Source organism: Bombus vosnesenskii, unplaced genomic scaffold, assembly GCF_011952255.1.
Source record: "Bombus vosnesenskii isolate JDL3184/JDL3185 unplaced genomic scaffold, Bvos_JDL3184-5_v1.1 scf7180000013349, whole genome shotgun sequence".
In the NCBI taxonomy this organism is placed as follows: domain Eukaryota; kingdom Metazoa; phylum Arthropoda; class Insecta; order Hymenoptera; family Apidae; genus Bombus; species Bombus vosnesenskii.
Window position 1 is genome coordinate 265721 of NW_022882985.1, and position 22783 is coordinate 288503.

General features: G+C 32.5%; 3 protein-coding genes, 1 long non-coding RNA gene and 4 other non-coding genes across 12 annotated transcripts; 6 read left to right on the plus strand and 2 right to left on the minus strand.

Annotated features, from left to right (window-relative positions):
- Positions 1 to 66: 66 nt before the first annotated feature.
- On the minus strand, positions 67 to 8497 carry LOC117236506 (interferon-related developmental regulator 1-like). The gene is made up of 11 exons (XM_033499517.1): positions 8102 to 8497; positions 5878 to 6369; positions 5629 to 5797; positions 5331 to 5538; positions 5059 to 5228; positions 3474 to 3511; positions 1583 to 2061; positions 1270 to 1523; positions 962 to 1205; positions 661 to 876; positions 67 to 565 (listed from the first exon to the last, which is right to left on the minus strand). The coding sequence occupies exons 1-11, from the start codon at positions 8145 to 8147 to the stop codon at positions 479 to 481; spliced, it is 2403 nt and encodes an 800-aa protein (XP_033355408.1). The 5' UTR covers positions 8148 to 8497; the 3' UTR covers positions 67 to 478.
- Positions 8498 to 8880: 383 nt separating this feature from the next.
- Trnad-guc lies at positions 8881 to 8952 on the plus strand. The gene has a single exon. It is a non-coding gene; the product is annotated as a tRNA-Asp (tRNA).
- A 1204-nt stretch (positions 8953 to 10156) lies between these two features.
- Positions 10157 to 10228, plus strand: Trnad-guc. Its single transcript has one exon. It is a non-coding gene; the product is annotated as a tRNA-Asp (tRNA).
- A 1891-nt stretch (positions 10229 to 12119) lies between these two features.
- Trnag-gcc lies at positions 12120 to 12190 on the plus strand. Its single transcript has one exon. It is a non-coding gene; the product is annotated as a tRNA-Gly (tRNA).
- On the plus strand, positions 12146 to 13349 carry LOC117236430. Its single transcript, XR_004493852.1, has 3 exons — positions 12146 to 12214; positions 13010 to 13208; positions 13299 to 13349. It is a non-coding gene; the product is annotated as an uncharacterized LOC117236430 (long non-coding RNA).
- Trnag-gcc lies at positions 13298 to 13368 on the plus strand. Its single transcript has one exon. It is a non-coding gene; the product is annotated as a tRNA-Gly (tRNA).
- Positions 13369 to 13832: 464 nt separating this feature from the next.
- Positions 13833 to 18085, minus strand: LOC117236429 (calcyphosin-like protein). 5 transcript variants are annotated; one of them, XM_033499368.1, is made up of 6 exons: positions 17988 to 18081; positions 17264 to 17389; positions 16103 to 16259; positions 15161 to 15338; positions 14882 to 15091; positions 13833 to 14604 (listed from the first exon to the last, which is right to left on the minus strand). In XM_033499368.1, exons 3-6 carry the CDS (start codon positions 16255 to 16257, stop codon positions 14503 to 14505), a joined length of 645 nt encoding a protein of 214 aa, XP_033355259.1. In that variant the 5' UTR covers positions 16258 to 16259; positions 17264 to 17389; positions 17988 to 18081; the 3' UTR covers positions 13833 to 14502. The 5 variants fall into 5 exon arrangements, with proteins under 5 accessions (XP_033355259.1, XP_033355258.1, XP_033355254.1 ...); XM_033499367.1 differs by lacking the exon at positions 17988 to 18081 and adding an exon at positions 17492 to 17672; XM_033499363.1 differs by lacking the exon at positions 17264 to 17389 and having other exon boundaries at positions 17988 to 18085.
- A 481-nt stretch (positions 18086 to 18566) lies between these two features.
- On the plus strand, positions 18567 to 22153 carry LOC117236428 (endoplasmin). Its single transcript, XM_033499362.1, has 4 exons — positions 18567 to 18735; positions 18835 to 18921; positions 19486 to 20092; positions 20169 to 22153. Exons 1-4 carry the CDS (start codon positions 18690 to 18692, stop codon positions 21823 to 21825), a joined length of 2397 nt encoding a protein of 798 aa, XP_033355253.1. The 5' UTR covers positions 18567 to 18689; the 3' UTR covers positions 21826 to 22153.
- Positions 22154 to 22783: the final 630 nt, after the last annotated feature.

Genomic DNA, 22783 nt, shown 5'->3' on the forward strand with positions numbered 1-22783 from the left:
TAGCGTATAATTTTGTGTACATTCTAAATATTACAGAAGTTAAAACAATCGATAATAATTCAAGCATTAAAATTAGAAAAAAATTATTTTTATACCGCAATTTCACAAAATTATACTAACATAATAATAATCATTAAATTCAATAGAGAAAAACAAGTATAATAGATACTAAGCAGTTTTGTAGCATGTACATATTTTAATATTGTATATACAGAATTGAAATAGTATTAAACAACATTCGACTGTAATTAAGAACAAGTTAAAACAAATTTTCTATCTACCCAATTTAAACGAAATTTTGAAGTATAACAGTTTTTTTGTTCATTTCTATTTACAATTTAAAATAGATTATCGTGGAGAATAGTATGCAATAAGTTTTCTTATGTCCTTATAGAATGGTTATAATAAATAAAAAATTTAATCGTGTTTCTTATTTGAAAAAAAATTATCTAGCGTATAAAAGCAGAAAGTTGAAGAATCACGGTGCCAAGGCTGCCGATCGTTTGTCCCGATTTTTATTACGTTGAATAGTACGTGCCTTAAATGCAGCAGCATTCATCAATGTCTAAATGAAATATAATAAAATTCACTCAATTAATTATTTTGTTTCTTTAAAGTTAATGATAATTAATCTCTTGGAATTAAACTTAACAAACTTACTCTTTCTAATTTACTCGTTTTCTGATTTAATGGTATCGGTAAAACTTTGTTACCAAGATGAAAGATTTCGCGCAGAAGTTGATTTTCTGCAAGATGAATATTTATACCTGGACCAAGCAATCTACAGCATGCGTTGTACTGAGTTCGTGCACACCATCCTTCTAAATACAGAATTTCTTGACCAAATTTTACATGCATTTCTGGTACAATGTCTTCCTAATAAAAATCATAGATGTGTCGTCAATAATACAGTATATGGTGATTGCGTACGATATTTCAATATTGTTATTGTGAAACGCACGTCTATGTAACGAAGTATGTCTCTGAAATTAGCTCTCTGTTGCTTGCGATCTTTTTTTGCTCTGTACTTGTTCGAATCCGTAGCCAGCTCTTTTAACACCTCAATTAGATCTAACGACCAATCTTGCTCGTAATCACAAGAGAAATCGCGACCCAGTTCGAATATTACAGCTAGGGCCTCGCCAGCCGACAATCTTACGTCCAAATGCGGTGATTCTAGTAACTCGCATAATCTATTCAGGGACCTTTAATAAAAATGGTTAATTTTATTATTTCACGCAACTTTTTAGCCCGTTTGAAGATACTTACGGCATGTAACTATTGGTTCTATTGCTCGCAAGCAAATTATATATATCAGCTGGAGGCATTACTGTTAAAAGAAGTGTCCACGCTGATATAGCCGCAGAATGTAACGCTGCAACCTCCACAGATATAGTCGCTATAGCACCATTCCCTTTTAGGTAAGAACCAGAAAAGATAGTAGACAGTAATTGCACAATTTCCATAGTGGCGGTAGCGTCATTGCCCGATAAGAATTGATTCATGCTTAGAGCCCAACAACACTGTAAAAGTAGATAATTTATTATTCGCATGTAAATCGAACTGTCTTGTTTTGTTTTACCTCTGAACGTGCTTGTGTGGAAGCCGTGGTGTCGCTGACGATAAGAGTCAAAGTACTTTTCAAATCACGACAGACTACTTCTGCGCTTTCGAAAGCTCCCAGTTGAACACAAAGCAAGGTACTTAACCTGGCTGCTGTAGATTGTTCTTCGCCACGGCCCTTTTTCAAACCCCGCTCCACTGAATCTGTGATGGTCATTTTCCTATCCTCTACAAAATCTGGAATGTACTTGATGGCAAAGATTTTTTCCATTCCTTTGAAGCAAATTGTTCTGCCCTTTGCACTCTTCTGTGTTAAACCGTCAATCGCTTCCTTTAATTTCTCTTCGAATGCTTCTTGCTGCACGAATTCATCAACCTCATTATCATTCATATCATCTAACATGCTGCGATTGTCAGACTGACTACTGGATATACTGCATGCATCATTATTAATCGAATCTTCATCAGATGTTAGCTCAGCTTTTTTTCCAGCATGACCTATAGGCAAAGTGATTTTCTTGTTACAGGCAATATTTAATAAATAAAAAATATTGTAAGAAGGGAAACAAGATTGTTTCTATTTTTATTATATAAAATAATACATTGAAAGGAGATAAAGAATAAAATTATCAATAACATAAATGATGAATGATCAATATCTGTGTTTAATTTATGTAGATAATAGTAGTCAAATATAGCAGATATTAAAAGCAAATATCATATTACATAATGTGAAGTCTAAACAGCTGTTAGCTGTTGCTATCTAAAATAATTATACCACATGTGACTGTCTAGATAAAAATTTAGTCAATCTATATAAAATTATAATTCCACAAAAAGTCATTCAAAAAACAGCTGTATAACTTAGTATAAACCAGAAAATTACTACAACACATTGTGTGATATAAGTGTTACACATTCATTATAAATATTTGCAATTCTAATGAATGCAACTTTTCAAATGTTTATGACGCATACTGATAATTGCATGATATGTATGATTTGTATAAATAATTACTTGTATCAAATCACGTAGAATTAAATTGTATGATTTAGCTCACTATAATCTTTTAATTTTTAATGTGCATAAAAATAATCAACATTCTTAAAGTATAAACGTTATTATTTGTAAAATGAAACGCAAAAGTAACATTTACGCAGCTCAAACTCGCATCAAGGAAATGATAAGTTTACCATAATAATCTGTAAATGATAAATAATATTGGATCGAATACTACGTATGACGATCTAAATTTAGTACACATAATGCGAAAAAAGCATCGGTTGTTTTGAAAAGCATGATTCATCTACCTAAACTTTCGTGTAAGCTTCTGTAACATACGAAACATGTCTCTTTTTTTATTAAACATTTTGCGATTCAAAGAAAAATTTAATATTTACAGAACAAGCATTTCCGCATTATTTTCTATATCTCGTTATGCAATACGAATAATGTAGCGATTGGTATCGTTAGTTCTTAATATTTCGAACATAAGAATTTTCCTTCTGTCTTTAACCCAAACCCATGTGCGAAAAGCATGAAAGTCACATGGGGATAGGTGGTAATGTCACGACGTTACTTCAACTCGAACATATCGCCAGAAATTTTATAGATCGATATGCAATTTTTTCAGCCACGACATCATTTTGTGACTTTATTTATGATATCGTTGAAATAATCGGAATAGCTGACCATCTAGCACGTGACGTAAGGCGAAATAAATAACATTTCCAATGCTTGATGAGTCATTCCAGGAAAATGCTGATAATTTAATAAAGAATGTTTAACGCGAAGTTAATCGAAACTCTTTTGGTCGATGCCTGGCCTTGAAGATATTTTAAAATGATCATTTTGCATTCGTAAATCAGCAGGGAAATGAAATGAAAAATGAAAAGCAGCTTTTCCTCACCGGATTTTCGTCTTCTACCTCCTTTGCCTGGCATCGTCCTTCACTTTCCTTATAGCACAATTGATACTAACAGAAATACTTAATCAAGAGGGTAAATGTCTTGCACTATTAATTTTCTTTCGTATACTGAACACACTGCATGAATTTTTAATTAAAATCTGGTAAAAACTCATTAACATGTTGCGAATTGTTCAAAACATACACGTCGAGACAGCCTGCGATGGGCTTTCTCAAGTGCACTGTCTTTCACGACCTGCGCTACGAATCTACCCGAACGTAGGCGAATGTGCGCAAAACACTGATTGCGCATGTGGTACATATTTCTATAAAAGTCACGTGCTTGCCAATGAGCGGGTCGATTTGATTGAACCAGGGGAATAAGACCAATCAGCTTGCATCAATTGAGCCATCGCGCATGTGATACTGCCAGTTTCAATAGAAGATATTCTCATTTTATTCGAGCGTTTCGCGCGTGATAATATGAAACGCATGTATCGTATTTCGAGGAATGTTCATATGAACTTTTGAATGCATGCATGCATGATACAAATAGAAATACAATGATTCGCAAAAGACCTGTACACCTGTCAACATCTTTTATGAACATATTATATCTGTTATACGAAATATTTTGAAGTTTTGTTAATCTATAATGAAATCCAAATATTATGATTATATTAGTAAAATTTTTAACGATTCTGAAAACGTGTAAATAACTTACAAGATATTTAGTACAAGTATATATTTTACATAAATATTTGAACAACTAATCATTTATAATGTTAATAAGTTTCAGTATTCAGTGGGACCATTTTTGATAGTTATTGCATGCATAAAGTGATTATTCATACTTACACTCATTTTTTGTTAAATATAAGTTTGCAATAAGTATCTTGCAACTTCTATATCTTAGATTAGGTTAAAATTTTGCCAATATAATTGTCATCTCATTATAGTTCTAATATAATTTCAAATCATTTTATATAATAAACATAGCATACATGAAAAGTTTTCAATGATGATTGCATAAATATGTTTACAAGGCATTGTACTTTGTTATAACAATGCCGTTAGTGCTTACATGTTATAGCACCATAGACATCAATCTATACTGCATTGAGATATAAAAATCAATAGGACATCACAAGGTATGAATATCATTATTGAACATATAAATTTGTACTATTGTAAAAAGATCTGTATTACATAAGAAAAATTGTATATTATTTTATATTTTCGAATATAAAAAGGCGCTTCACAATGATACATTATCATTGTAACAATAACATAGGAATATATACAATGAAGAAATGAATATACACATGTTTTAACCTTAAATATCACGTAAAGAGATACAATGTACGCTACAATAAATTAGAGGTAAATGATTACAATTATATGAGGCTTATTATTGCATATAATTCATAGTAGTTATATTACAAGTCTGTATGAATTTAGTTGATTACATTACTATGGTACAAAATTGAATATATTCCAAGTGTAGCAAAAGTGAAGAAAGATCTAGATTCTACTGTAGTTATAACTTATATTTAACATTTGTTTGTATATTCAGATGGACACTTACAAATATGTCAGTCTATTCTGAGGTACCAGAATCATTAGAATAGTACAAATTTTGTTTATTACATTGCAATCAATGTAGTGAAAAAAGTTTTTGAAGATAAAAAAATTTATTTTTTTTATACATTGGAATGTTACTTTTACTTTCAAAAGTATCACATATTCATTGAAAACCTAATATTTTGAATAGTAAAATTTATATTTGTAGAAAAAAAATCTTTTTATCTCCCAAAGTAGTTTCTTTGTACATAAACTCTATTAGAACTAAATCTTTTATACAAATCTTAATGACACAAATACTAGACTTATTGTAACTAGTAAATTAACTTTGAAGTTAGAAGCAGCACTTTCAAGTGCCATCATATTCTGACATGGTGTTGCTCTTCGAATAAAATTAAATATAGAATCCACAATATTTGCTGGTGTTGGATCTGAACATTCTTCCAGATCTTTTACAATACAACTTTGAAGTTTGGACATGTCCCTGCAAATACATAAAAAAAGTGTAATTTATATTTGTAGCCTTTTTTATCATTACTATCAATTTACTATACTTAAATGCATTGATCCTTACGTGCATTCTTTATTTCCAAGGGCAAGGAGTGGAAGATTATCTAACAAATGTAAAGTTTCAGTGTTGGAATCTAGTTGAATCATATAACTTCCCAATGTAGAGTTTATACACTGTTGAATTTCCTGTTGTTTCGACTTCAGACACTCTGGCCCATTAGCAGATATGAAAACTGTAAGCAATTAAAATGCTTTTTAGCAATGGTTAGATAATAGTTTCCTATATTAAATGATCCAACAAAAGAATACATACGAGCAATACGATCTCCTTCTTTGTAGCATACAAAATTTAAGAGAGAATCTGTAATATTATGAACAAGTTCTTTATTTTTTCGTTCCTGTGGTTGTACACAATGTTCCACTGCAGTGGTAAAATTTCTGACACATTGCTTAAGAGTGGGAGTTTTTTGGCAGTACTTTTTGAACACTATATCCAAATCTCCAGTAGGCTTGTACTGTTCCATTTCTTGCTCCAATGCTGTGTAGTTAACAAACGAATCAAGGCACTGTTTGAATTTATCCCTTGCATTCTCAACATTCTCGAATGCGCCGTCTCCCCCATACTGCTCGCATCTTTGTTTGAAAGCATTTGTAGCTTCTTCCAAAACATGTATTCCAGATGTGTTGATATTATTTATATTCGGGATTCCACTAGATGAGGTTAAGTTGATGGCACTGGAAACTTTGTTTAACACTTCTTCCGCGTTGGGCACATCTTGTTGAGAAATAGTATGTCCAAGAAAGCCTGTAATAAAAAATAATTAATTTATTATTGATATATTGATTTATATAAATATAAGAAAATTTATAATAGACCTTTAATTTATATGCAAATCTTTTTTCCTTTTTTAAATAATTCAAATCTTTTTTTTAAAATACAATATTCTACTAATAGTAAATTTCCAACAATTCTCTGTTCAAACATTTAATGATTAGCCCAATAAAATCTTTAACTAGATTAAAAAAACATTTATTGCTGTGTATAGCTTTTAATTATCTTTTTAAAATGTTGAAGACCAAAACGTTTATCTTCGCGGCTATTAAAAATCTTGTTTTGTAGCATTTCCTGTTCAGAAAGGAAGTAAATATCATGTGGACTTTGCATTGGTTGTTGCTTCGACTTGTAATCACAAAGTATCTATTTTTTATCTGTGTAATCTCCGAAAGTAATTAAATTATTTTGCCATTTAGTATTTATGTCGGTGAGGATTACAATCAATTTAATTACTCTTGTTGTTTTACGAATACATTTCGATACAGCGCAAATATTGTATGTGCACTTTTAGCGTTTTCGAGAAAAACAATTTAAAACATTTAATTGCACTTTATACCTAAATAAGTACCTTTTGGATTGTATTTATTTTTATGCTATTATAAGGTCCGTTTTAAGAACATAAAATGTCAAAAATGGATCCTTAAAAATATTTCTATAATATAATAAACAAAAATATCATTTTTAACAAATTTATAAAGTAGATATAAATGTAATTTTTATACAGCATAAAGAAACAATCAAGAACTATTCGTTGCTTATAAAAACACAAGTTTTACAAAAGGTGAACATATAATAGTTGTACAGTAAACCATCGATTTATAGGTTACGATAACGTAAAATTTCTGATAAAATGAATTCAAATAATAAGGAAAGTATACAAAATATATTTTGTACCAGGTTAAATATGTTTTCGTGTGTTCTATGCATATTCTGTTTGTAAAAAACTGAAACAGTTTCATAGAGTACAAAGTGCATGGATTGAATCAACGTGCAATCTGTGCGTTCGTCACACGTGTACTATAATGATAAGTAGTCCGGTACAAGGAGAGAACAATGCAGTCTTTAACTTTACTTCCCATCAATACATGATTCCCATGATCGTTATACTATCTTTGTAAATATCTATGTGAGGTACGGTACTCTATTTATTAAACATCTGCACAGAGATCATACATTATGTCCATAAATCGAGCATTCGATACGATGTAACTGCATTTAATCCCAATGACCGTATTGTTATCGATTACGCGAGTATGTACGAAGGTCATTTTCGTTTCTTGATCATAAAGTCGAAAGCAAGATTCGAGATTTGACTGTTTGCTATGTTCGATATAGAACAATGACCAGTTCTTTCAAATAATACATAACCGGAAACAACTGCGTTTTGATTGGTAACGCTTAATCCTGATGTGTTTGTTCATAAAACAACGTTTCCTATTAGAGGCATTATTTATCACACAAAAAATAAACCATTCGTAAACATGATTTTGCACATGCGATCATCTTACGTATGCCAAATTTTTTCTTCCGCCTCGGTCGACCGTGCACGCAAGTCTCCTTTTTGTTTTTATAAGATATCGCGTGTCATGAATCATTGTTAGGAATTCTGTCAATGAAAAAAATAGAGAAAAAGATGCAAAAAAAAAAACGATCTAATCATTTCTAACTAATAGGAAGGAGAAAATTCCATGTAGCAACTTACCAGAGAGGAATATCATGGCAGTTAATGTGGTAGAGTATTTGATCATTTCTATTTTGTTGCTAAAATATGTTCGACCAGGGATTGTGTGGAGATGCTTGCCAACGTCGGAACACTATGTATTATCCGGAAAAGTAGAGAAAAGTATTTATATGATGAAATAACGAGACAGAAATGTACGTTCAGTTACGCATCACAAGTGTCACTTTGAGCGCATTCGAATTGTTCTGTTTATTATAAGAAGCATACGCCGATGTGTCAGCGTTGTCCGGAAAATTAGTGAAAGGAAGAGAGATAAGAGAGCGAGACACAGTGATTTAGAAAGCGGAGGACAGAGATACACTGTAGTAACTCCCGAGAACAATATTCCGATACTAAGTTGTTGAGCGCACGCGCTCCGCTTATATAAATCTCATATGCATAGTATGTATATATACTCCATATACTACCTTTGCTTCTGTGTTAATTTTAATTCGATTCTATGAATATGTATGCACATATATATATATCACCTAATGTAATCTAGTTGTCTTGCATAATTTTTCCTGCTTTGAAAATAAACAAGTAATTTTGCATTCAATAAATTATACTGAAGTAATTATATGTACATAATTTAATAGTAGTTGAACATTTTAGATAGAAAGTTATAGAGTTTGGATCGATCCTTAATAATTTAGAATTTAGACAATCTTTAGAATATTTTATATATAATAAATATCGATATAATTTATTTGGTAATTTATTCATTTATAAGATATATTTAAAAGATTGAATACACAGATTCCTCGGTAGTATAGTGGTTAGTATCCCCGCCTGTCACGCGGGAGACCGGGGTTCGATTCCCCGCCGGGGAGATGTCTTTTTTGCATAATTTTCAAATAACTTTCTCTTGTTTTTGTTCTTTCCTTTTTTATATAATTATAACGTAAAAAATATACATTTTAATAAATGTCTATATTTCGTAAAGTATACTCAAAACTATATTTTACTGTCGCTACTTTGAGACGTTTGATTAATATCCAACTACAATTATTTAATCCAGTTCGTTCGTCGTTATGAAACACAATGGCCTTGCTATGAAAATGCAAGGATCGTTGTCACGCCGTAAAATAAAGTCCTCTATGTCCTGGCTGTTATTGTAATCTTTTGTATACGACTGTATACTTGTATACTTTTACTCTTGCAAATATTTGATCCTTACAATAAATAGTAGAAACTTCAGTGATATATTTAAGCATATATGCTTTTAATAACCTTCACAATATAACGAGGTCCAAAATTAAAGCATCAAATAACAGCACTGATTGGTGCAATGACAATCAGGGCCGCATGCGACACTGTCTTTTTGAATACCGTCTATACCAATGGTAAAGTCCATGCAACATTAAATTAGGTTTTAAGACTCTAGATTCTTAAAGTGGTGTTATCTTTTTAAGTGCTTTTTCGCAATACAAAAGGGACGACTTTAGGCCTTTATTCGTAGGGCACAGTCATAGGAAAAATATTACAATTTCATTTTCTTCATTCAATCAAAATATCCCATTTTAAACAAGTCAGTAGGAATTATATTTTGATATTCCACTTTTAAAAGCTTTACTAGCAACTTCTTCAATTAGTAGATAGAAAGATTACAACCAAATCAGTGAATGAATACCTTTGATGTATCTTTTGAGAGTTCGATTAGTGAGAAATTGGTGAGTGAGATTCGGGTTATATTTTACTGTTGAGTTCACAAGGTTTCACGTAAACAACATAACAACTTAAGCGATCCTGCTTAAGCTTCATCTTCTCAGGTTTCTATCTATTTGTTTATTGCAATGACTCGGATATGTGACATTTGATCTGTTTTGCATTTCTATGAAATCTGTTGCAAGTAATACTGCGAAAATAGGAAAGATAGTCTTTATATGTGCATATGAATAATATAACAGCAATTCAACATAAAGAGTAATGTAGTGAACAATATAAATGTGTTAGAATAAAAAGATTTATAATGTTAAATATATATAAATATATGTGAATCGGTTCACCATTAAAATAGAAACTGTATTCATGCAATCCTCGGTAGTATAGTGGTCAGTATCCCCGCCTGTCACGCGGGAGACCGGGGTTCGATTCCCCGCCGGGGAGATTTTTTTTTTAAATTAAATTTATCATATTTGTATAATATTTTCAAGAGTCAAGAAGTAACTAGACCATACCGGCTTGCAAAGTTATTTATGTTTTGTTGACATTTGGTAAGAGTATACTATGCTAAAGTAGCCTGTATAAAAAAATGTAGAATACCAAACAAAGGAAGGCGAAAGACTTAGTCTCCTCAACGTGATCATGAAACCTTTGCATTTCATATCAGGGCTATTCTGTTTCGTAGAGACTGACTGAAACTGTTAATTTTTATAAATAGATATTTTTTACTGACCTTTTAACTCAGGAATTAAAGTGTCGTTTTGAAATAAAAAAGATGATAGTCACAAAAAGTATTGTTATTTCGTAACTAATTGGTAATACCCGTTTCATTTGTTCCTTGTGTAACGTCAATTCGCATCAGAGACCAGGCCACACACCGCGGACAGGATGGCACCCAGATGTCTGCACATCCTTGGCGGGTACCCTCAATAGTCTTAAGTATCCACCAGGGGTCTTGGAATTTTTATAGTTAAGGTCCTTCGGACCAAGCGAGTGTTTCTTGTCTTAGATTCCCTTTTACGTTTATTGTCTACCACGTGTTAGCGTAGAAAGTTGGTTTTCTTCACATCTGGTATGTTTCGTTAGCAATTTTCTTGCGAAGGCGGCTAAAACCCTCCCTGGCCCACCAATTGTCTTATTATCCAATCGGAGACGGTGTCTACTGCCCTTACTTCCTTGACCAAAATTGTCATCAACAAATCCGATAGTCCCGCGTCCTTAGACACACCCACCCCTAGCCTTCCTCAGCTACAGTATCGTCAGTAAGACTCACTTATTCTGTATCCTTAGAATAGTCAACATATCTTTTACCGGTCTCTACCCTTATAACAGTCGCGTACTTAATGTATCATTGTAACTAAGTCTTACATAACGTGGTTGGAGTGAATTGTGATTTATGTTAATTCAGTGTGTATTACATTGTGATTGCTGAATTCATAATAAAGTTTAATTAAAACCAAATTAATAGTTGTGTTACGACTCAGCTATTTTATTTCATCAACCAACCCGTAAGTTTACGTGACACCTGCAGCGGTGAACGTACTGGACTGAATTATAGTCAAAGAAGCTGAACGTCGTAAAATAATATCAGGAAGTGTATTTTTGATTCTAGAAACGAACAGATGATTTCTCCAAAACGTACTGCTGGTTTCCTATTAAATATTGTAAGTAAAACCGAAAAGAAGTTGCAGAACTGTTAACCCACAACGTAGTATGGAAGAGGACTCAATTTATGGCACCCTCGAGTGTCCGCATCTTCTTTTTCCAAATCCGTGGGTGACGAAAGCTACGAACAGTTACTTACTTTTTCTTGTACTATTTTTATATATATGTAATTCTACTGATTCTTAAATATTTTTAAAAGTTTTCATTTTATTTTAAATACAGCAACTAGTATTACGGGCATACAATACTTTCCTTGCGGTTTTGAAATAAATGCTCAAATATTACTATTATTAGACTATTTACAGGGAAGATGTCAAAATTTTTTAATAAAATATTAATTTTTATACCATAATATCTACAAACAAAATTTCATATCGTAACGCGCGTATATGTTATAGTAAAATCTTATTATTTTGTTAATTGTAGTTTTCAGCCTTTCTACGTAATAAAGTTTTTATTATTTAAAACGTGTTCATATTATTATATCTATTAAAAAAATAAAAGGTAGGGAGGCGTAGAAAAAGATTTTTTATTCGGAGAAGCATAGTAGCATAAAGATTGGAGAGCGTTGAAATATGGCATGATAATAGACTCGTAGTAAAATTTGCTAATAGCTGAAAATAGGTCATATTGCAGCTGTTTTTAGAGATATTTTGTCTTTTCCTACGCAGCATCGGTGGTTCAGTGGTAGAATGCTCGCCTGCCACGCGGGCGGCCCGGGTTCGATTCCCGGCCGATGCAAGTACTCTTTTTGCCTTATTAATTGTAATTTTCTATTACGTACTGTGTTTTATTTTTTTAAAACCATTATGTGTATCATTCTCTGTGTTGCAATTTTAAAATAGACAACCCGTGACCTACGATGTAATACCTAAGAGGACTTAATTTATTACACTATTAAGGTTGTGTCGCTACCACTTCCTAGATCCCATTAGTATAGAAAACTGAACGATTGTTTTGTATATTTTTAAGGCTTCACGTTCTCTTACTGTATAACGACTATTAAGTAAAATAACTGAAATAATATCTGTGTTTTTTACTTAAACAATAGAATTTGGTACCTGGCAACTCTGCGATTTCAAGTCACTTGAATGGCTGCGTATTTTTATATGCATATATATACATACATATGTAGATAACAATACTGAAAACACGCACATTAAGTATCAACTAGAAGTCATTCAAAAGCTAGAGTACGAAAGTGGCAACACACAGATTTTTCTTTCTTGTTTCTTCGAAACAAATGCAATTTTTTCTTTTAAGGTTTCTTATAATAAATTTCTTACTGGCATTTAATTAAACTTGATAACATTGCTTAGAAGGCAACTTTGTTATTTGTATTGGGCTATTATATTTATAGATAATATGTATACGTATATGCATAATTATATGATCGTTGTTATGAGATTAAGTCAGTTGTTAAATCTAATTACCAGATTTAGCAACGTGTGTCTTTTTTATGTATGTATATACATGATCGATTATCTGTTTGAATTAGGCCTGAAGTTAGTAGGTTTGTATGTTTTAATAATTGCTTTTATATGTTTGTTGTCGAAAAAGATCCTTCGCGAGGGTACGGCCTGAGAAAACTCCTTGAGGGCCTGTTGCAAAAATATGATGTACAATGCAAATTTGTACTACAAACTTATGATGAATCACTGTGTCTGTCGCACATCGGTCCATTGTAGTAAATACAACAAATAGGTCTAGAGTTTTCGAACGGATCTTAGATGCCAATATCAACCAAAAGTATTTAAAAGTGAGTACTGAGATTATATTAAAATTTATTATCTAAAACTAGATCATACTAGTTCTATTTCTACGTAATATTTTGAAATGTTTCCCGTAGCATCGGTGGTTCAGTGGTAGAATGCTCGCCTGCCACGCGGGCGGCCCGGGTTCGATTCCCGGCCGATGCAACCTTTTTTTCTTTTTTCTTTGTAATTTTATAGTATGCTATAATTTTAACAGTTTTTTTCATATATCGTAGAATTTATTATAGATTTATTAAATAAACATTACAATTGTCACAATAACATAGTTGATAATTTAATCCACAGTAAAGGAATGAGATAAAGATTAGTATTATCAAAAACTGATAATTTATCGAACATCTATCAAATATTAAACTAGAAAATATTTTGACTAGGGTAAAGATATCTTGCTAATTGAAGTACTTTGAAAGGGATTGATACTAAATGGAGATTAAAATCGTTTGAGAAATCGAAGAAAATCGTGACGCATGGCTGAGGTATTTGTATAAGGATTCCCAACTAAATATTAAGTATCCAATTTTCGTTACACTCTCTTATACTTTAAAATATATGTAATTGGAGGAGTGAAATTGAAAAAGATTACCGATTAAGAATTATAATACTTGAAATTGCTTTCTAAGGCTTGAATAGGTGAAATTGTATTACTCAAAGAATGCATGAAATGGCATCCTATTTTACAGTATGAGTATATGTGCTTGCTTCGCTGCATTGGACCCAGTAACCAAGCTTCTGTTCTTACAAGCTATGCACACATTTCACAGATGGTCGTGTATACAAATATATAAATAGCCAACTTGGTGCAGTGGTTCTCAAACTGGACCAAACATTCTAGTCAGAAAAATAGTCACGTATGTGTAAATGTTTAAACGTATAAATACCTTCTCTGTTTATTACGAACATTAATTAACATTGATTAAATTTATATACAATATTTAAGAATCACGAAAAACATTTTTAGGTCAGATTGAGAAACACTGTAGTGTTATAGATATGAGGATCAACGGATTATTTTGCTAGCTTCTTCACAGAACACCTTAGTCATCAATTAATTGCATTGGGTGAAAATCGGCCGGTAGGCGAAGCTAGTAACCATGAATTATTACATAAGTCAGTTTGCTGTATTCCGCAAATTGTCTAGGGGTTTGCGCATGAATTTTTCATTAGCCACTACTAGTTGCGCGAATACTTTAAAGGTCGACATTAAGCACGACAGTCGTAAATTTAAAACCAATATAAATAGAACTGAAGGAACACCTCGTTGCAGGACTGTGTAAAGATTCAGAGTTTATATGCATTTCGCATCATTAAATCGAAATAGGCGTCATGATCGATGCTTGCACTGATGGCGCTGTAATAGTTCATAAATTCTTCTTCAGTGACCTGTAACGAAAATTATGAATGCTGCAGTTCGCCCAAAGTCAGTTTTAACCGCGATAATTACACCGTTACGATAAAGCAATCTCTCTACTTTATTATATTCAACTATTATTTTAGTAATTATTATTACTAATCATTATTTGGTTACTCTACTTTATTATATTCAATTATTATTTTAGTGATTATTATTATTACTACTTATTATTTAATTTACTATATTTTATTACATTCAACTATTATTTATAATAAAAATTTCCAATAGAGAAAAGAAGATACTCACAGTGCCATCTCTGGTATTATTTTGTTCAAAGTTGGCCAGAAACTTATTCAGAATACTGTCCTCACTTTCTTCACCGCTGATATAACGGGGATGGCACTTGACATTGTAAACTCCTTTCAAATCTTCGATCGTAATCACTCCGTCGCCGGTTTTATCCAGTTTTTTAAAGGCTTGATCCACCACGTTTCTGCGATTTTGAGACATCGGCGGCTACACAAAAATTTTTTTATTCAAAATCCAGCAATTTATTGAATTACCTAATTCGGAAAATACACTTACTCTTATGCCAGCGATGAATTCGTCGACGCTGATGTTCCCATCGTTGTCTGTGTCGAATTTCGTGAACATGTTTTGGATATCCTCCTCTGGAAGTTCCAGACCACTTTCTTGAAGGCCTCTGGTGAATTCATCTAGGTTCAACTTCTTGTTTCCGTCATCGTCCATACGACGAAAAGCTCTATATAAATTAACTTGTGGTATAGTATAATAAATTATTATGTTTCTCTGGAAGTTTATAATAAATTAATTTATGCTACAAATGAGATAAGAGAGATTCTAAATCTCAAAATGAGACGAAAATGAAAATTAACAAAATTGTAGAAAATTAAATGTGTAGAAGGTTCATTCTTGAGAAAATCGATTTTGAAAATTTGCGATAATCAATAGCAGCTTATTCCAAATATATAATGTGACAATAAATCAAAAATATAGAATAACATTTTTTCATTTGAAGTCCTATTTTCGAGAAAATCGAATTTATGGATTTGCCTAATATGTGTGTCCAGTTAATTCTTAATTGACGTATTGAAATTTTGTTTTCTCCAAAACGAGGCCTTAGACGACAAAATTTTGTTCTTCATTTTCAACTCATTCTCATATGTAAAATAACCTTCTGCCAATTATCGGTTACTATCCAGTCGAGAATCAATCAATTTACGTACATATACTTCACAAATTTTCAAACTCGATCTCTGTCTCAAAATCGAAACCTCTAATACAATTTTATTATTTTCGATCTTCGTTTTATTTTGAGCTGTGGGACCTCACTGACCTCATTTATACCACGAATTACCATCCTGTATAATGAATTATATGTCTATGGAATTTTATAGTAAGCTCTCGTTAAGTGTCATAGGATAATATATGTAAAAGATTTGGAATTTTGGATTACATAATTTATATATATATATATAATAAATAAAAAAGGAATTGTTAACTTACCTGCCCAACCCTAGGATGCCATTGGCACCTCTGGCCAGACAGAGCAAACGAAGTTTCTCTATGGAGTCCGTGGTGTTATACAGGGCCCGTTGGGCCTTATTGATCATCTCAGTTTCTTGCCTGGTTGTTGCGCTCTGTGGTCTGTTCAAGAACATTTCTGAAAGAGAAATCCGCACAGTGACTCATGACTATGACTCAGGTGTTTGGAAAAGAGACAGAAAATCTGTACTCAACATCTCGATTTTCTGATTATTCTTATAAAGTAATCTATAACTTTCAACTATACATATACATCCTCTATTATTCCAGGGACCTGCTATTGTTCCATCCACAAAATCCAGATATACGTTTGTATATTAATCCTTGCAATTTCTTATCTTAATTAGATAAATGCAGAAATAAGTAAGAGGTGGGAAAATTGGAAGAGAAGTGGAAATTGCTTTCAATTTCTTAACGTTACGCTGTTTTTTTCCTTGCTCTATATGAAGTGGCAACGCAATGCGTCCCCACTGTGCATACTTCGATCGTTTCGTTAATTAGACGCAATTTAATTCCTCCAAAGGTGCAGTGAAGGTCCCGCTCTAACTTGGTTAACTAAATAGCTAGAAAGGAACACTAACTCGTCGAAATTGACCCATTGAAAAACTGAAATGAGAATATTGGATCGATATATAATCGCACGTACGATTAGACGATCGATCGTTGAACGATTCTTGTTTTATGCGCCAAATTATTCCATCAATTATTTGTAAGCATGAAAGCAGAGCGGAAATTGCCACAACTGGTAATAAAATTAGCGAAGACAGAACGATGTAAATTACAGTGAAACTTTAGTATATTTTTACGGGAGTCAGTGAAATAATTAGTGAGTCATTGTTTAAAAACAGATATGCACAAAAAAGAATCATCCTTGGAACAAGTTGTACTAAAATATGTATATAGTGTTTGTACTAATCTAAAATCTGAATATCGATATTGACCTTTAGATCGAGATCTTGATTTGTTTCTGTTCAAACATAAGCACTAGTGCTGAGCTAAAGATCTTTAAAATACTTTATTTATGTGGGTAATTTAGAATGACTGCCTTAATTACAATAATTCGAAATTTTTCTTTCTATACTAATTTATTTATTTATCAAATTTAATCTTGATTTAACTTACTTTGGTATCTTGGAGCTGCATATACTGTTTTTTAGAATAATTCTAATCCACTGGTGATGATAAAAAGAGTGAAAAGAATTCGTAGCTCCTTTGAGGAGAACCGGAAGGCGAGTGACAAGGGATTCCCTGGAAGCGGATCCGCGCATTCTATAGGACTCTACACACTGGATTACACACGTGAACAGATAAAACACATTCACGTATGAAAACAAGGTGTGTTCGACATACATAAACCATACGATAGTCTGTAGAAAACGTATCCATAACGACCGACTAGTCACAACATGTGTATCGGAAAAAAATTCACGCGTGATCAGTCACCGGTACCGATTTCCTGTCGATAATTCTCCCATGATTACCAACTAAAATCCTCAATAAATTCTATGTCTAATTGTTAAGTGTAGCACCACCTTTCAAAATGGCATTTGGATTCTCGAGAGTAAGAATATAATTTTCTACTTGTTTATTAAAAAGTAAAGTTATTTTAATTGGTATTAAAGTTCAAATGATTCAAAGTTGTTTTATTGCGTAATTATGTTACAGTAATGATCATATCCGGTCTTTGTTCCAGGAGACCTATTCTGTTGAACAATATGTATCTAGTTACTATTCGTTGACAAGCAGTATTATATGATGAAAGTAATTTTGCGTCTGAAATTATCTCGACGATGTGACATCACACTGTGATATATAGAAAGATAATGATAGTATGTATTGCTTTGACCTTGAAAAATAACCATCCGTTTTAATTGCACATATATTAATAATTTTTACTGTACACAGAATATATTTAATTAGAAGTGATTAATAATTACTTTAAATTCTATTGCGTTGTTGTATTATCGCATTGCTAATACATATTTATGTATAAATAAAGTAAAATATAAAATTCCAATGCGCACTTACTCAAGATCAAGAATTTGAATTGATTTTACCGACATAGAAACAGATGATAAGTTATCGATTGGCTGAAATTACGCTTATCACCTATCGGTAACTATCATATTGTTGAATTTTTTAAAATTTTATTAATTATAAATTTCTTTAAATACGATGTTTTCATACCAAATTATTTTGTATATTAAGGAACGTAGTTTTAAAACAAACTATTTAGTAAATATATTATTAAAAAACGGAAATATCAAGGGAATATTCTAGAATAGTAAATGCCATGTGTTGTGTCTCTCCACCAATCCGAAGAAGACATTTGGACCAAGTTCCAGCCGGCTTGTATCTCATTGGTCGACGTGTATTGCGTGGGTTCATTCTATTGGTGGATTACTACAGTCACCTTTTAGTATATCAAAGCGTCGCGGGTCAGATTATATGACAGTCGGCATAAAACAGCGGATCAAGGTGTTTGAATTGAATCTAAAGATATATACTTTTTCTTCCTACCATTATTCGTGAATCTTTCACGGCAACAATGAAAAAGGCGTTATTATTATTATCGGTCCTGTTTTTTGCAGCAGGTAAGTTTAATAAAAACCGTGTAATTAGAAGAAAAAAAACCATATTAGAATGCTCCCGTTAATCGAGCAAGAGCATCAACATACATTTTTGTTATCTAGGATTCGTTAAGGCAGAGAGTTTGGTTGAGGAGGATGTGGGAACAGTGGAAAATGATTTGGGTGCTAGCCGCGAAGGATCTCGTACAGGTGAAATACTTCTTCCATTCTGGTTTTTCTTCTGTCGTCATCTACATCGACGGATTAATCATTCATGATAACTATGATATAAAACAGATGCACACTATTACGCATAAGTATTTGGACGCTTCCAAATTATTTCAAATATTCTTCAAAAAAGGCTCTTTGATTTCATTTTTACATCTAATCTTATCTAAGGCAGCCATATACAGTTAGTAGATACAGACTGATAAGGACAATAGTTTGATATTAATTAATATAAATAAAAAACTGAAGGTGGATGAAAATTACTTCTATGAAAACACCCAAGTTAAGTGACTTTAAGTATATCTGTTTAATTAAGATCTTACAATGATTTTATAAAGTGCCAGAAGATCAGTGTTTTGATTAGATCCCATTAAGTGTCCAAATATTTTTGCATTGTAGTATACATATGGAATCTTTATCTGATAACTTTGACTATGAGACATATGTCTTTTTTCCTTACTTTTGGGGTTAAAAATAACTTTCTGCAAGTTCTATAATATTCTATGATGGATGTAATTTGGTTTAATAAGAAAATACATTTTGCAGATAATGAGGTAGTTCAAAGAGAGGAGGAAGCAATCAAACTAGATGGATTAAATGTTGCCCAGATAAAAGAACTTAGGGAAAAAGCTGAGAAATTTACCTTCCAAACTGAGGTCAATCGTATGATGAGACTCATTATAAACTCTTTGTATCGTAACAAAGATATTTTCTTGAGGGAGTTGATATCTAATGCATCTGATGCATTAGACAAAATCAGACTACTCTCGCTCACTGATAAAAATGTCTTGGATACCAATCCAGAGCTAGCAATTAGGATAAAGTCTGATAAAGAGAACAAGATATTGAGCATAACTGACTCTGGTATTGGTATGACCAAGAATGAATTAATCAACAATCTTGGAACTATCGCAAAGTCAGGAACTGCTGAATTCTTAGGAAAAATGCAGGATACTTCGAATGCTCAGGATTTGAACGATATGATTGGTCAATTTGGAGTTGGTTTCTATTCTGCTTTTCTTGTCTCTCATACAGTAGTAGTTACCTCCAAGCATAATGATGACAAACAACATATCTGGCAATCTGATAGCAGCAGCTACAGTATTGTAGACGACCCTAGGGGAGACACATTGAAGAGAGGAACTACAGTTAGGTGAATAAAATGATATTTCTTACATTTTGTTTTTACGAAATTCGTGAAATTAATTTCGACTGCTTTGTAATTACAGCTTGCATTTGAAAGATGAAGCATTAGATTTCTTAGAAGAGGATACCATTAAAAATCTTGTAAAGAGATACTCGCAATTCATCAATTTCCCCATTTACCTTTGGAGTAGTAAAGTTGTCCAAGTAGATGAAGATGATGTGGAAGAAAACACCCCTTCTAAAGAAGATGAAAGCAAGAAAGAAGAGTCTGTTGAAGACAAAGTAGATGAGGAGGAGGATGCAAAAGTTGAAGATGCAGAGGAAGAGAAAAAATCAAAAAAGGTTGATAAGACTATTTGGGACTGGGAACTCTTAAATGATTCCAAACCCATATGGTCTTTGAAACCATCTGAAGTTGAAGACAAAGACTATAATGACTTCTATAAGGCACTAACAAAGGATACTCAGGACCCTCTAGCAAAGATCCATTTTGTAGCAGAGGGTGAAGTCACCTTTAAGTCGCTTCTTTTCATTCCTAAAGTTCAGCCAAGTGACAGCTTTAATCGTTACGGCACTAAAGCGGACAATATTAAGTTGTATGTCAGGAGAGTTTTCATCACAGATAAATTTACAGACATGATGCCTAACTATTTGTCCTTCATTCGTGGTATCGTCGATAGTGATGACTTGCCATTGAACGTCTCACGTGAAAACTTGCAGCAACACAAACTCATTAAAGTAATCAAGAAGAAGCTGATTCGAAAAGTGCTGGATATGATAAAAAAGATTCCTAAGGGAGATTATGAAAAATTCTGGAAAGAGTACAGTACTAACATCAAACTAGGCGTGATCGAAGATGCTCAGAATAGGGCCAGATTATCCAAACTTCTTCTATTCCAATCCTCTACACAGAAAGGTGTGACGTCATTGTCGGAGTACGTGTCCCGAATGAAGTCCAGTCAACAGTATATTTACTACATCGCTGGCTCTTCCGAAGAGGAAGTGAAAAAATCTCCATTTGTGGAGAGATTGGATAAGAAAGGTTATGAGGTTCTATACCTTACCGAAGCAGTCGATGAGTATGCTATTTCTGCTCTCCCTGAATTCGACGGTAAGAAGTTCCAGAATGTAGCTAAAGAAGGTTTCTCGCTTGATGAGGGGAAGAAGGCCAAGGAAAGGATGGAACAGTTGAAAACCACATTTGAACCTCTGGTCAAATGGTTAAATGATGTTCTGAAGGATCATATCAGCAAGGCTCAGGTGTCTGAACGTCTCACGGACTCCCCGTGTGCATTAGTTGCTAGTATGTTTGGATGGACAGGTAACATGGAGAGATTGGCCATTTCAAATGCTCATCAGAAGACTGACGATCCCCAGAAGACATACTACTTAAACCAGAAGAAGACTTTGGAAATTAATCCGAGGCATCCACTTATTAGGGAACTTCTGCATAGAGTTGAAATTGATAGCACTGATCAGACAGCGAAAGATATCGCATTAATGATGTTCAAAACGGCTACCCTTCGATCAGGGTACATGCTTAGAGAAACTGCCAGTTTTGCCGATAGCGTAGAGCAACTGATGAGGAAGACCTTGGGTATTTCTTTAGACGAAGTTCCTGAAGAAGAAGAGCTGCAGGAAGAAGAATCTGGATCGACAGAGAAGCAGGAGTCGGAGAAAATCGTAGATATAGATGCCGATGAGGATGAACAAGACGAAGAGAAACATGACGAATTATAATCGAAAATTGTATCACATTAGATTATAATTTTCTAGTTGTATGGCTATACAATGTATAGTGAATTATCATTGCAGATGCAACTGTGTTGTTGCGAGTAAAGATGAACTATTGTACAGAGGAGAAAAAAGTATGATAGCTATATCCTTTGATGACACTTTGCAGCATTTCATACTGTTTTTTGTAATCCAATACCATTGCAACAGCGTATCAAAGGATATGATAATTATTTAAAGGTGAAAAAAGGAGATTTATCGCTCATTAAGTTTGTCGTTATAATAATGTGTAATCTCATAAGTTCCATTTTTGGTAAAAAAACAATTTTCATAATTTATTTCGTTTGATCTTCCACCTTTTTATATAAGTAAAGCGAAAAGAATTACTGACTGAACCCAATAAATATATATATATAGTATGTTTGTGATGCGAATGAATGTATTTGTATAAAGGATATTTAAAAAAAGATTATTATGATATTGTTCATGTCCCCGTTCCTTTATACGAAGACCACTACCGATCGATTTTGTTCCTTTTATACAATTTACGATTTTCCATCAATCAAAGATAATTATAATCTTTTAATTATAATCTATCTACCTAAGATATCGAAAATTTTGTTCAATTATCAATTTTTCGAGTTTCTTTTACAATTGTTAAGTTTGTTTTTGCTTTTTTAAAAAGTTTGATTAAGTTCATAAAAAGAAATGGATCAGAAACCGCATTTTCAACACGTTGAAAAAGGTATACTGGTAATTGCTTTAAGGATATTATCTAGCTATTTAAACAAAATAATTTACAGACAAAACTAATTGTCAAAAGTTTTACAATTTTTAAATGTGTGAAACAAAATCTCGTTGGAAAGCGCCATTTATTATATAATAATTAAATACTTCCATAATTAACTTTCCCATACAAAAGTTGTATAATATTTTTTTATTATATATTTTTAAATTTTTGTTT